The sequence below is a fragment of the Camponotus vicinus genome, unplaced genomic scaffold, assembly GCF_025532165.1.
Source record: "Camponotus vicinus isolate PSW18456_S1 unplaced genomic scaffold, iyCamVici1.0 SCAF_8, whole genome shotgun sequence".
In the NCBI taxonomy this organism is placed as follows: domain Eukaryota; kingdom Metazoa; phylum Arthropoda; class Insecta; order Hymenoptera; family Formicidae; genus Camponotus; species Camponotus vicinus.
In genome coordinates, this window is record NW_028141980.1 from 11,014,906 (window position 1) to 11,028,498 (window position 13,593).

Sequence of the window (13,593 nt, forward strand, 5' to 3'; positions counted from 1 at the left end):
GAATAGCTCGCCTCTACCTCTTCCTCGATACCTCTTCTAACTCTTTTCCCTCCTTCTCTTTCTCTGCTCCACTGTTTCCCATCCTGTCCGCGGGCAACGTTGTTAGTCTGACATCTTTTGACTGGTCCTGATATTCGAGTAGCCTGCAAGCTTGCTGCAAATTTTCACGTCACCGCCGCGATTATAATGACAATCAACACTCTATAATATTCTTTAATTCTTTCAGCGATTTTTATTCAAGAAAACACGTTTTATGAATTATATCACGTGTCTTGTTTCGAGCCTTCTCATGACAGCAAAAGTGCAAGGGGATTCACTTTGAAACGTGATCGCAAAGGAATCCAATATTCCAGAATCACGGATACTGGCTAATGATAAGCGATAAAACCGGTTTGCGTAAAGCCGATGAAATGCTAATCTCTCGCTTTAATCCATGACAGAACAATCTCATTAGTCGAAACGTCGAATTACTTCATAATCTATGCGGAGCATGTTATCTGCTATTTTTAATAAGAATTTAATATAGATTATACAAATTCAGATAGTTACTACCGATGCAGTTTACTAGAGCAATAAATTGTCATCTTTGCATTTTTTAAATTAATTTCTATCAATTATAACGCATCGTAGAAAATCATGATAGAAAATAGGAAGTGCGAATAAACTGGAAGGTCAATTATTGGCTTATCTCTGCCTGTCTATTCAACCTCGTAGAGGAGTATTTTTATGCCGAGAACGGACAAGTACGGCTGACGACGATTGCGGGAACGAAGGATACGAGCTCCAGGTTAACGCAAAACGGGTTTCATCGAGACGCGCAGTCTCATCTACACGTTCAACTCCCACGCGTTCGCCTAAATGCACACAGCGCGTCGCAATCGTTCGGCAATGCTTCGTAATCCGTGGGTTAGCACCTTGACACCACGGTATCATTCCCTAGGAAGTTATTGGCCATCGCGAACCTTCGCCTTTGGTCGCTCGCTCGCAGCTGTTTCCGTCCAGTCAGTGACATTTAGCTTCTCGCCGGCAATAATCCTGAGCCCGGTAATCCTCTCATCCCTATTCGATATCTTCCCTTCTCGTGCGCAGATCTGATTTCTTAAGTTTGACTCTTCCGATGATAGTCAAGAACCAGAATCACACATTGCGATAAAGCAAAAGTGTTCAAAGAAAATAATAAACGGAGATTTGAATAAGAAATAATAAAATAATCGTGTAATCACCTGCTTTTAATTTTTCAAGAATATAATATCGATAAAAAAAATCGAGCACAGTTTGCATTAAATCGGCCCTAAGTATAAAGCCATAATCATATTACACGAGATCATTTGCACATCTACATAAATTTTTTCTTGTTTAGATATGATATTTAGATAAGAGATCTTTCGCGCGAATCCACAAAAAACCTGCTTTTTAATAAAAATCTCGCGGCCGAATTTGATTACGCAAAGACAAGCACGTCTCACCTTGACTTTCCGACGATCACCTCTCGTTCCTCTCCTATCCCGACGAATGACGTCAGCGCGGAAAGTAACGAGGGATCATCGTCAGTCATCAGCCGATTACGAGTGCCTCCTCGACCAATGTTGGTCGAGTGGAATGTCAAAGCGGCAACGGCGATGGTAGCCGCCTCATCGACAAGAGCAATTAACGTGATTACATCGATTGATCTTTCATCATTAATAGTTCCGTGATAGGGGAGTAATTACTATAATGATTTATTATGAATAATGGTGCGTAATGAGCGCACGGGGGCGCGTGCGTTCCTCGTTGTTTCCGTGCGCGGTTTTTTTTCTGCGTCTCGTCTTACGTATTCGCGCTCGCGCGACGCGATTACGTGGACGAGGACACATCTTGGCACTTTGCGATCGGCACTCGGCAAAGTCAGGACTCGATGGCGACTAGGTGTCCTTGCGCTTTAAATAAATGCGAAAGCAGTACCTGCATCGCGCAACGCGCGTCGACGATATCCACGTTTCTCTTACGTTTACTTCGAGAGAGGCGAGTTTCTTACGCCTACGCCTACAACCGCGATCAACGTCTCTCTCGTTTCTCTTCCCTCCCTCCGGGATCCGTCTCCCTTTCTCTGTCTCTCGATGCGGTCTAGAATTTTATCGCAAGTTTCTTTGTGCAAGAGCGCTACCAGATAGTAACGATAATCAGGACATTCTGTCCTACTTTTAGAGTAATCTGTGCAAAAATTATTAGGGCAGCAATTAAAAATGTTAAATAAGTAATTAAAAATGCTGATTATTTTTTTATAAAAAAAATCTCGCACAATTTCGATGTGTGAATATTAAATATCGCGATAGTGGCGAGACCGCTTCGTTATCACGCTAATAAATTGGTCCAATCATAGTGGCGATTGATTAACACGAGTAATTTGTGAATTTTCGATTGCCAGGTCTAATGATTTTCGCTAAGCGACGCATCGCATTCTTTGCGCGTTTGCTCGATCGTTATTTTCAGATATATTATACGATGTAGGAATCTTCGTCGCAGGCTGAATTTTGATAATTGATACCTGCGAACGTACCTCTCTGCATTCATTACAATGAACGACATGGCGCGACGGCAAAAAAGAAACTATAACGGAAAAGAGCGAGCGAGACGAGAAAAAGAAATGGAAAGACGGTTTCCCGAAGCAACGCGCGAGGCCCAGGGCTAACCGATCGCTCCTTTCCTACCGCACCCCAATTTTAATCAGGACCCGAAGTATGCAAGTAGGATGGATGCCTGCGAGCTCTCCCGGCGGTACTGCCGAGCGTTACGATGCATGTAATTTATTTTTATTGCTACCAATTTTTTTTCCACCCCTCGATCAGCTCCTACTAATTCCGAAGAAGAGGAGGCGTCGCGCGAGAGAGGACCAGCCCGGGGTTATGTCCGCGCCTGAAATATCTCGCAACACAAAAATTCTCGTCGACCATTCGTTAATGGTGTGTAAACATCATGGTAAAAGATTTTTTGTCTCAAAGAGTCAAGGCATTATTATAAGAGAATTATTAAATAATCACTACAGGTGCGAAAACTCGGATAAAAAAAACGCAATTGGATCGTCTCGCGCAAGAACAATCATTGTTCTACGAATCGTTGCGACTGTAGAATAAGAAGCCTCGGTGATACCCTGAAATTGCCTTTCAGATTCTATTTGCGCAAATCTTTACGGAAGCGGCAGCTTCTCTCGATGATACAAAACGCAATCCACCCGCGGCTTTCCACCTTTCGTCGAATCGCGCTATCGGAAAAGCCACCGCGAGCACCCGAGGCACACTCTTTCCGGATTCCGCGCCGAGGCCTCCCGCGCACCACGCTTGTCCGATTTAGAGGTACGCGAGATTTATAGCGAGTCAGGAGCGTGTAAGAGAGGTGGAATGGCAAACCGGTGATGTAGGATCCCACAGGAGGGTTGGAAATGAAGGGCGGGGTTGGCGGAGGGGGAGAGTAAGAGAGATACATAGAGTGAACGGCGGGTTTTGAGTCTGAGCCGCGGGGGTTATTGCAGTAAGCCTTCTCTTGGGGGTTCAAGAATATTACTATCCGCGCGCGAGGCCTACCCTACGCTTTCGTCTAAACCACCCCCTTCTTTCTCGCTTCTTTCCCTTCGGCCCGAAGCGAGCGCGAGACGAGGAAAGCCCGGGGACGAGGGAAAACGAAGAACGATTCCCTCGAAACCCAAGCGATCATACGTGCCTAGGCGATCTTTTTAAACGCGCCCCACTTAAAAGAACACGGTTTACGTTTATGGCCACTCATTCGACGGGGGAGCGTAGGAGTGAGAGAGAGAAGGAGAAAGACAGAGAGTGGATAAGAAAGCGGGCGACACAATTCCAGCAATTTCGGGCGAAGGGCGAAAACGGCGGGGGGTGCGCGAGTTGATAAGCAATAACGGTTGAGTAAGGGTAAGAGGCATGTAAGTATACCGTACGGTTTCTTCGAGAATGTTTCGTAATCGGAGATAATTTCCTTGGCGCGCGCGGACCGCGAATTTTTCTCGGTTGAACTTTTTGCGTGCAAAGGCGTGCGCGAGAGTAAGAAATAGGGTTAATTATACAGCGAACGCCGTTTTAATGCGATATTAAATATGTACATGCGTTATTGCGCTCTGATATCGATGAAACGGGTCGCGCGTTCCCACATTTGCTATTCAGAATTTACTGGAACTGATGCTGGGTTTAGTTTCGCGATGGATTTGCACTGAAACGAATACATGCAGCGATAGGTGTCGACACTTATACTAGGATATTTCGCGAGCAAAATGAACACGATCAAATGTAATAATCGTAGCGCGGAAATAAATGTAATATTGTAACACAACCTTGGAAAGAAATTTTTGTTCAATCAAGAACTCGTTAATTGTAATGACTTATTTGCTGGATATTGAGAAATCATTGCGGCGGCCACGCTAATTTCGTTGTTGCAAAAAAAGTTTTTATTTTCAAACGGAAAAATTAACATAAGTCCAAGAAGACGAAAATTCATTTTTATTTTGACGAGAATGCTCCAAAGTAACGCGGAACAATTTCGGGAGTTACGAGGACTCTTTCACCCCTCGTTTCACTTTCTTCGCAGGCACTCGTCTCCCGAGATGGATCGCCGTTCCCCGATCCCGTAAGACAGGACACGGTCGAGTTAGTTAGAAAAAATGAATTAAAAGTGTAATCCGCGCGCTGATTGTGAGAGGAGGACTTCCGCGAGATGGAGAACGGTCTCGCCTCGTGATTCTTTCCGCTCTCTTGGGGACCGACACGGCGACGGCGAGGAAGCCGTCTAATTAAAGACGGGGATCGATCCGACGGGCATGAGAACGAGCCACTTTCTGACAGAAAAAGAATTCCTCCTCTTCCGTCCAAGGAGAGACGAGGGAAAAAGAAACACAGCGTCGCGCACCTCCCCGCGACTCGCAGCAGTCGTTCCAATGGCGGCATTAACGTCCGTTGGAAATTCCCAGCGGCGCTTTATTGACCGGTCGATATAACCCGGTTCGTAAAAATGGTTCCGCCTCGCGCTAATTCGCAATTCGGGGTCGGCTCGGGGAAGGAACGATTCGCTTCGTTAAAGTGGAGCGAGAGACGAACGACGAGATCCTCTCCGACCGAGTCTCTCCCGATCTTCTCCGGAACATCGCCCGGGAGATTATTTCTAGGATCAACGGCGCGGCTCAATTTACCGCAATTTACCGCGGACTTTCCCTGATTCCGAATGCTCCCAGGAAACCTTACGTCTTCGGACCGAATCTTCCACCCGCGCGCGGCGAAAGGGGACGACCGAAGGAGGGTCACCCTCGCCCTCATCCTTCCTAAGGGTAAGTGCCACGTTCCTTTACGAAACGTTTACGTTCGTAAACCGCTCGCGCTGATCTCGGGGCCTCGGCTTAGCCCAGTTTTATTTAACGCGTGTTTAAAACTAATAAAAGCCGCTCCCCCTCTCCCTTCCGCCGGAACTTCTCTCGTCCCGGTATATTCGCAATCAGAGTCTTAACAACGGACAACCGCATTATCCATCCCCGGCGTTTACTACGCTTTCTCCTCCTTTTTCTCCTTTATCTTTAAGATACTACTCCGTGTCAGAGAATAGACGAAGAAGACGAGAAGGCTAATGGCTAAGTAGTCCTCAAGTTTCGGCGCGACGTTAACTGCTCAACCGGCCTGAACAATTATCGTTTAAGCTCTTGCCGGTTTACGAGTCGTCCTCTTCGTCTAAATTCGTCTAGTCTAGTTACTTGGGTAGAAATAAGAAGAGAATATCGACAAGATATCGTACTATTTTCGAACTTTTGTCGAATTAATTGTCAAATTTCCAGCTAATTCTCTCTATAGCAATTCAAAAAAATATTGTGTTTAAATTGGAAAACGTTTGGAGAAAGTTTTTATTGACGCACCTGCAGAAACCTGTCGCATAGTCGAGAAAATAATTTAAACAAGATGGAAGTACTACATCTTTCCTTCGTATTTTTTCTCTGAACATTTCCAAGGTAAGCAAGGTACGGCTTAATACGAAACAGATGTTGGGAACTGTTTGTCTTGTGATATCTATAAACTATTGTACATTAAAGGCCGGTTATAAATGAGCACTAAAGTTTTTATGTTAATTGTCAAACTTAGATCTCGAGGTCTATTTATCACGTGAAGTGCATCGTAGTGAAACGTACCGCCTTGTACGTGTAATCTTTTGCCTGCAAAAGCAGAAGCGAAAAAAAATAGCGTAGGGAAACAGCAGGATCGCTTAATCTGGCGTGACGCGATCCATGCAGATTGATAAAAGAGCTATGATTGAATTTCGCTTCCGATGGCAGGCAGAATTTTGCCAACCGGCTGCGAGTGCAAATATAGAGACTCCCCGGCCGTTTCGAGTTACGTTCGCAAAAACAGTCGCAATTCCGGCGACTTTTGGATTTCCAGTTTGTTTTCCGTTTATAACCGTTTGCCGCCGCTTCGCATTCCGGTATATCGAAAAAAATTCGCCGCCGCTTCCTGCGAATTATCCGACGTTGCAGGTACATCCCGAAAGTTTATCCCGTCCGCGCGAATTGTAAACGAAACGCGTACACCGACGAGGATTGGTCCTGCGAGTCGATCTGTTCGGCTGGTCGACCTGTATGTTGGTCGTTTCAACTGGCGGCCGTATTTACACAGGACCAGCGGGTGGTCCTGGACCAACCGTTTACATCGCGTCACCCGTTTACAACGAATTACGCGAGCAGGCGCTCGTTCGCTCCTGTCATCGGTACCCTTGCTGACGAAGTTGCTGACAATGTGCTACTACGGCATGGATATTAAATAGTCGTTTTAATTTATGCAACAATCAATCATAACAGTCTTTTTTTCCTCCCTCCCTCTTCTTTTTTTAACAGTTAATAATAATAAAACATTAATATAAGATCAAACCTATTTAAGGATTGTACGATTAAATTCTGCTAACGTTGAAGTATTATTTTCACTCATAATTGAAACGTTCATTATCCGCAAATTGGAGTAAAATATCTGCTTATCAAATTCTTTTCTAATTCCAGAATAATTAGACTTTATAAAATTGATTGTAAATAGATACATATGGTTCTCTTGACTTTTCTGTTATATTTTATGTACTCTTAAAATATAAATCTAATTTTATTCTTTTAAATTGTATTTACGTAATTGTAGAAACACAAATATTGATATCGTATCTAAAAAAATTCCAGCTAATTATTTCTAGAGCAATTTTAAAAAATATTACATTTAGATTGGAAAAACGTTCGGAAAAACGTTTCATTGATATACCTGCAGAAACCTGTCGCAACCATAGTCAAGAAAATAATTTAAACCAGATGGAAATACTACGATTTTTCTTCTGTATTTTTTCCTCGAATGTTTTAATGCTAACTGCGAGGTGCAGCTTAATACGAAACATATGTTGAGAACCATTTGTTTTGTGATATCTATGATTGATATCTATGAACTATTGTACAATAGAGACTGACTACGAGTGAATTGAGCATTGAAAAATGGTCTTTTCGGGTATTTTCAAACACCTGCAAAAATACTACGCATCCAAACGCATACCAGATGTTACAAACCGACAATAAAAATTTTTGTGACAGGTACCGTGTATTTAGGATTGTATTATATAAAATTTCGAAATTTATTATTGTTCTTTCTCTCTCATTTTTCTTACTTACAAAAATAGAAATCTACTTCTCTTAATTATAAAATCCTTGTCTTTGATCAAATGAATTATATGAACGGTTATTTTCAATCGATATAGTTCAGATAATTATTTTTATCCAAAATTATGATTCTCTAAATTAAAAACTTAATTTAATTTAATAATAATCCATATTAATTCATAATCCATACCACATATTAAAATTTAATCTATGTCATATATATCATTTTAAAATTTATAAATAAAAATAAAATAAACTCATTAAAGTCATTAGATTTCACATTATGATAAGTTCATGACAGTTCTTTATATATAATTGCATTTTTGTAACATAATTATACGATCGTGTAACATTTTTTTGGATACCAGACATGATTCTACGACGAAATAATTTTTCGCTTTACAACACAAAGATTAAAAAGTAATGGTATCGTTCTGATGCACCTAATTTCCTTGTCGGCGCATCATTCAAAATCCGGATCGGGCCTGTCCACGCCTCGAAATCATTAAAACCAAATTAAATGCCCTCAAAAAACAGTTTTACGAGTTGAACGCGTATATACAGGTCTAAATTATTACGTTATTATTACGTTATAATGCGAATAAAGATCTCAGTTTAGAGCTGGCTGGACGCGAGCTTCGAGCAAATTGCTGTCTCGAAAAAGCAACCGTCTATCTGTAATTTTATAGTGTCTCCCGATTTACTTGAAACTGTATGCTTATATATTATTTAATCATTATTATAATTGTAAATAAATCAATATAAAAGCTTAAGAATAATATACGAGCTTCTTTATCTTCATAAAAAAATTAAGCTGTTTTCATTATGATATCACAGTGACAATTATGCTGTGGAATATAAGTTGCTGTAAAACCGTCGCCGACTACAGATTAAACAGTATACTCCAACGTAGCTATAATTAACATTTTCCCTAATTACAATGAATAACTCGCCGCCGTGGTTAATCTCTTTTGTTACTTCCTCGAAGGAGACACGAGGCGCGAGGAGAAGTAAGAACCTTTCTCGAGAAAAAAGAAGGAAATAAATTGTATCCGCTTCGCGGGGAAGAGGGGAAAACGCGGGGAGGAATCGAGACCGACTAGTACCAAGAGGTGTTCTTCCTTAAAAGCAATCGGCTGTACCACTATTTTGAACATTTCGTCGCGGTTAGGCCTTGAGATATAACCGCCTTGCGATGAAATTATAGCTACTCCAGGACCTCTAACGTATGCGACGTACCAGCCGTTAAATTATGTAACGTCTCGCGCGTAAATATCTCACGACTACGCTCGTACAAGATGTTCCTGCGTACAAATGCTAAATCGCACTTCAACCTTTATCCCTTTCGATTTTCTGTCGAATTTGCGCGATCCTACTTCTCGCTCTTTCGTACGAGCAATTTGCTCGCAAGACTCGTTATTCAAATAATAGAGAATGTAAAAGTATTCGTTTGTATGATCGTATCAAAGTATAAGTCGTTATGTCATTTTTAATAATCATTATGTCATTTCTTTATGCGATATTAAAAGTAAAAATATTTTTAATGTAATCTCTCTATCAAGAGTAATTAAAATAAACGAATATTTTTACGTAAATTTGTAATATTTGTAATATTTTACTCACCGATATAATGCGCAGTAACGGAGTTGTAATGCACGTTGATCTGTCAAATAGAAATATATTCAAATTATAACATATGAAATAATTAATATTTTAAAAAATAATTATTGCATACAATTAAAACTGCGCATTTTAAACAAATTTTATTTTGAGAAAACAAACATAGAATTTTTGCATAAAGTCTTTTCATATAAAATGTAATAAATAAAAAATTCAATTTTTATATAAATAATTTAAATAATTAGAAGTCTTAAACAATATCGAAAAATACTGTATATGCATGCATTAATTATTGTTAGTATATTTTATTAAATATCTTTCGTAATAAATATTTAATATAAAAACTCTTTAATTTTTTTTGAAATTTATATGTTATGTATTTCAAAACATGGAAAAATTAAATCTGCTAAAAAAATTATATTTAATAATTTGGTTTAATTTTTTTAAATTATTATTCTTATCTTGATTATCAATTTTATTAATATTTAATGAGATACCTGGAACTACGATCCCATGGAATTAATTAATGAAACTTTCACACATTTTGATATATACTACTGTATATTGTATCATGAAAAAAAATATTGTATGTAATACAATATTTTTACGGCACTCCCAATATTATATATTTACTTGTAGAGAATATTTTTATCGATAAAATCGATGTAATGAAATACAAGAATGATTCTTATGATCATGTACTAATCATGATACTGAAAAATATACATAATAATGTAAATTGTTTGACTGTATTTCATGACGATTATAATATTAATTATAGTAATCAACAATTATGATGATTATAATATTAATTATAGTAATGAATTATAATATTATAAATATTGATTATAATATTAATTGAATTATGATTATAATATTAATTATAGTAATGATTGCGATACTTACAACGAAATATATCTGCACCACAAGTTGCAAATAATTTTGCGAAATAATCGCGCGTAATATGTACGCCTAACCTTTCAACTTCCGCTACGACACTAATCCGAGTTTTCCGCGATTTCACGCATAATACACACATGACTAAATTCATAAATAAACTACACTTTCCCTATATTTTCGTTAAAGGAAAAAACCATTATTACTAAAATATAACAATAGAGTCAAATGCTTTTCTTTCACCGATTCTTTTTTTCCTTCTGCTCTTTCTTTTCCTTCTAATCCGTTCTTTTGCACCTAAATGCGCGGGAATACATCTGCACAAAAGTCTATGGTTAAATTTCTCAAGTTATGCCACTCTTTCGTTCTATCGTGTCACTATAATTCGATTACGAACATGACTCAAGGCTGCCACAAAATACATCACTAGCACATCTAGTTATTATTAAATTAGTTTTCATTAATATTAAGGCGCTATATCTGTATCGCGACACACGTAATAATATACTTTATGACATACTATCACTTTTAATTCGCGTAGTATATGCTTGGAATCTCGGACTTGAACTAGCGTCATGAAGTGAAACGCGGAATTGAAACTTGAGATAATCGTTGCGTCGCGCGTTTTCGGAATCGGACCATGAAATTGCGCGCCAACGTCAGAAAGGTTAAATTACTGCGCACAGTTAAATATGGCGCCGGAACGTTTGTGATGCAGGTATAATCGCAAGTGTTTAAAAAAATCGATTGATATTGCATTGTGAATATTAAAAGAAAAGAGAGAGAGAATTAATGGATTATTATAATTATTATGCGACCGCTGTAATCATAACTACATAACGCTACGAAAAATCATTCTCATTACGTCCGAATTATAAGTTTAAATTATTGAGGAAAAATATCGCGTTTGCAGGTAAATGTGTAATATTAAAGGTGCTGAGAAAAATATCGGTAGACTGTCGTGTTGTGCGTAAATATAGTATATCGTGTCAAAAGTGCAAATGTGCGACAGTTTCGTCCATCAAGTCCGTGGGATAATTCCATAATTTCGAGCATTAAAGTGAGTATTAATAAACTCAGCAAAAAGTTTTAAATTACTAAAGAAATAAATATTGCTGGCAGATAAACATATAGTATCGTAAATGCCGAAAAAAATATCGGATATGATATATAATTATTGCATTTTACACGTGCAATATCGATAGATAATAGGCTTCTAGCATTATTAAATAGGCAATTAGATTAGATAGCAATTATATTATTTGGAGTAAAGATTCATTACTTATTATTATTCAAATACAAATTAAATATCTATAAAAAATTATTTATAAAATACAAATTATTTCTTTAAATTTTATTGTAACGTTATGTACGTATAATTATTTAAAACTCGTTATACAAAAAATAAGGCGACAACAACAATTTTTTTAAACAGATTTAGTTTCTGTAAAATATATAAAATATATAAATAAATAAATATATATATATTTCGAAAATCCTCCATGAGCTAACTTCTATATTTAACATTTTCAATATGCTAATAAAATAAAATACAGCATATCTTTTATGATAGTATGTGTTATAATAGTATAATCTCTAAATTATACCCTTGCAAAGCAATTAATTTTATATAAATAAATAATATTTAATAAATAAATTATTTACTCACCCTACAGCTGCTCTGCTGATGCCTCCTCAGGTTTCCTTTCTTGTCCATCCTTTTGTGTTGTGGCACTCATACAATATTCACTCACGAAACATAATTAATACGCGTGATATTTTGTACAACACTCCCGATTATAAGACGTATTATTATATATTGAGGAAAAATAGTAATATGCGTATTATTTTATATTCTCGATATAATAATGATGAGCAAATTATATTTAAATTGAAAAGTTTAAAGTACGATGCAAGATATAATCGAATCTAAGCATTTAAACAAAATAATCATTAACGTGTACATACATCGGAGTAAAACTATATCTGTAATCTTCTATTAAAATGTTTATGAGTCATTAATCAACCGCAACTGTTCAATCATAGGAATCACTAATTGCAAAAGTTATAAGAAATAATCTTACATTTTGAAGAGTTCTATGATATACAGAGGGGCTCGCGTTATTGCCTTCTCACTCGAGTCTCGCGACGCAAATGATAAGGTCAAGGCATGTCAATAACAGCGCTCTATACCACATAAAGCGAAATATGATAAAATATTTAACGCACTACGAAATAAATTTACGAGAAATATTCTATTGTTTCTTTTTTCAATATTATATTAATTATTAATCAAGAATTGATGTGTCATATCAATGCTGATATGTATGATGTTAATTGTTCGTTATTTTAATCGCGATTCAACGACTCATATATCATTATATATGTTCTTAATTGTATGTTACGTAAATATGATTAGTAATTTAAATCTAAATGAAGAATTTAAAACACGAAACATGAAATACATTTGAATCCAAGCATATTTAAAAAATAATTGTCCAAAAACATCACGAGAGACGATTATTTATTAAGTAATTAAATTCGAAAATGATTAATTAATTCTCATGATAAAAAATTCGTATCATAATAATCGCTATTTATCAGAGTCTTATATTATTTACCGACTTTAACGTCATTTGTCATTTTCGGATCGAGAGTGTACAAATCGAGTAAATCAAATAACGAAAAATCATAATTAATGATTAATCCATAATTAATAGAATATTTCCTATGAATTTATTTTGCGATAAATATTTCGTGATAGCGCGAGATAACGAATTAAATCTTTTATTTTAATATATGTACATATATTTACAAGTAAAGCTTTATCAATTGTGCGCATTAATAGTCAATAATTAGAGTAATTTTAAGAAACTATCGCGCTTGGCATCTTTTAATAATCTTCATCGTTTCTTTAAAGAGACATTAAAATTATACGTAGTGACTCGGACCGTTTCCTGCTCGAAACTAACTGTCCCAATGACAAGGTTACGGCGAGTCTCGCACGCGTATGTAAACACAATAGCACATTCCAGAGAGCAAGAGACGTACCAATAACATAAAATCATATAAAATACGTCATATATCTTTGACGTAGCACACGCTATTATTATACCTTATACATATGCGCGAGGTTTGTTGTCGTCGTACCTTTGTCATTCACTCGATAGCTCGCGAGTAGGAAGGTAACAATTCGAAATTCTGCTACGTACGCATCGTTATTTTAATATTTAAATATTTAAATACAATTACGACAAGTACTAGGAGATGCCAAGCGCGATTGTTTCATAAAATTAATATAATTAGATATTATCAATTCACATGACTGATTAAATCCTATTTGTAAATATATCGATAGAGGATTACATTTACAAATTATTGTTTAATTCCGAAAAATTTAATGATTATTATTTATGTAATCCTCTTTTAGA

The 13,593-nt window shown here is 37.1% G+C and overlaps 1 protein-coding gene across 1 annotated transcript in view; it reads right to left on the minus strand.

The window, feature by feature from the left end:
- LOC145976063 (uncharacterized) overlaps positions 1-12,373 on the minus strand; it is a 96,199-nt gene extending 83,826 nt beyond the window's left edge. The window contains exons 1-2 of the mRNA XM_083106982.1: positions 11,832-12,373; positions 9,269-9,308 (exon numbers count right to left, since the gene is read on the minus strand). Of these exons, the coding sequence (XP_082963108.1) occupies positions 9,269-9,308; positions 11,832-11,879 (88 nt within the window). The 5' untranslated portion in view covers positions 11,880-12,373. The remainder of the gene's footprint in view (positions 1-9,268; positions 9,309-11,831) is intronic.
- Between the last annotated feature and the right edge of the window lie 1,220 nt (positions 12,374-13,593).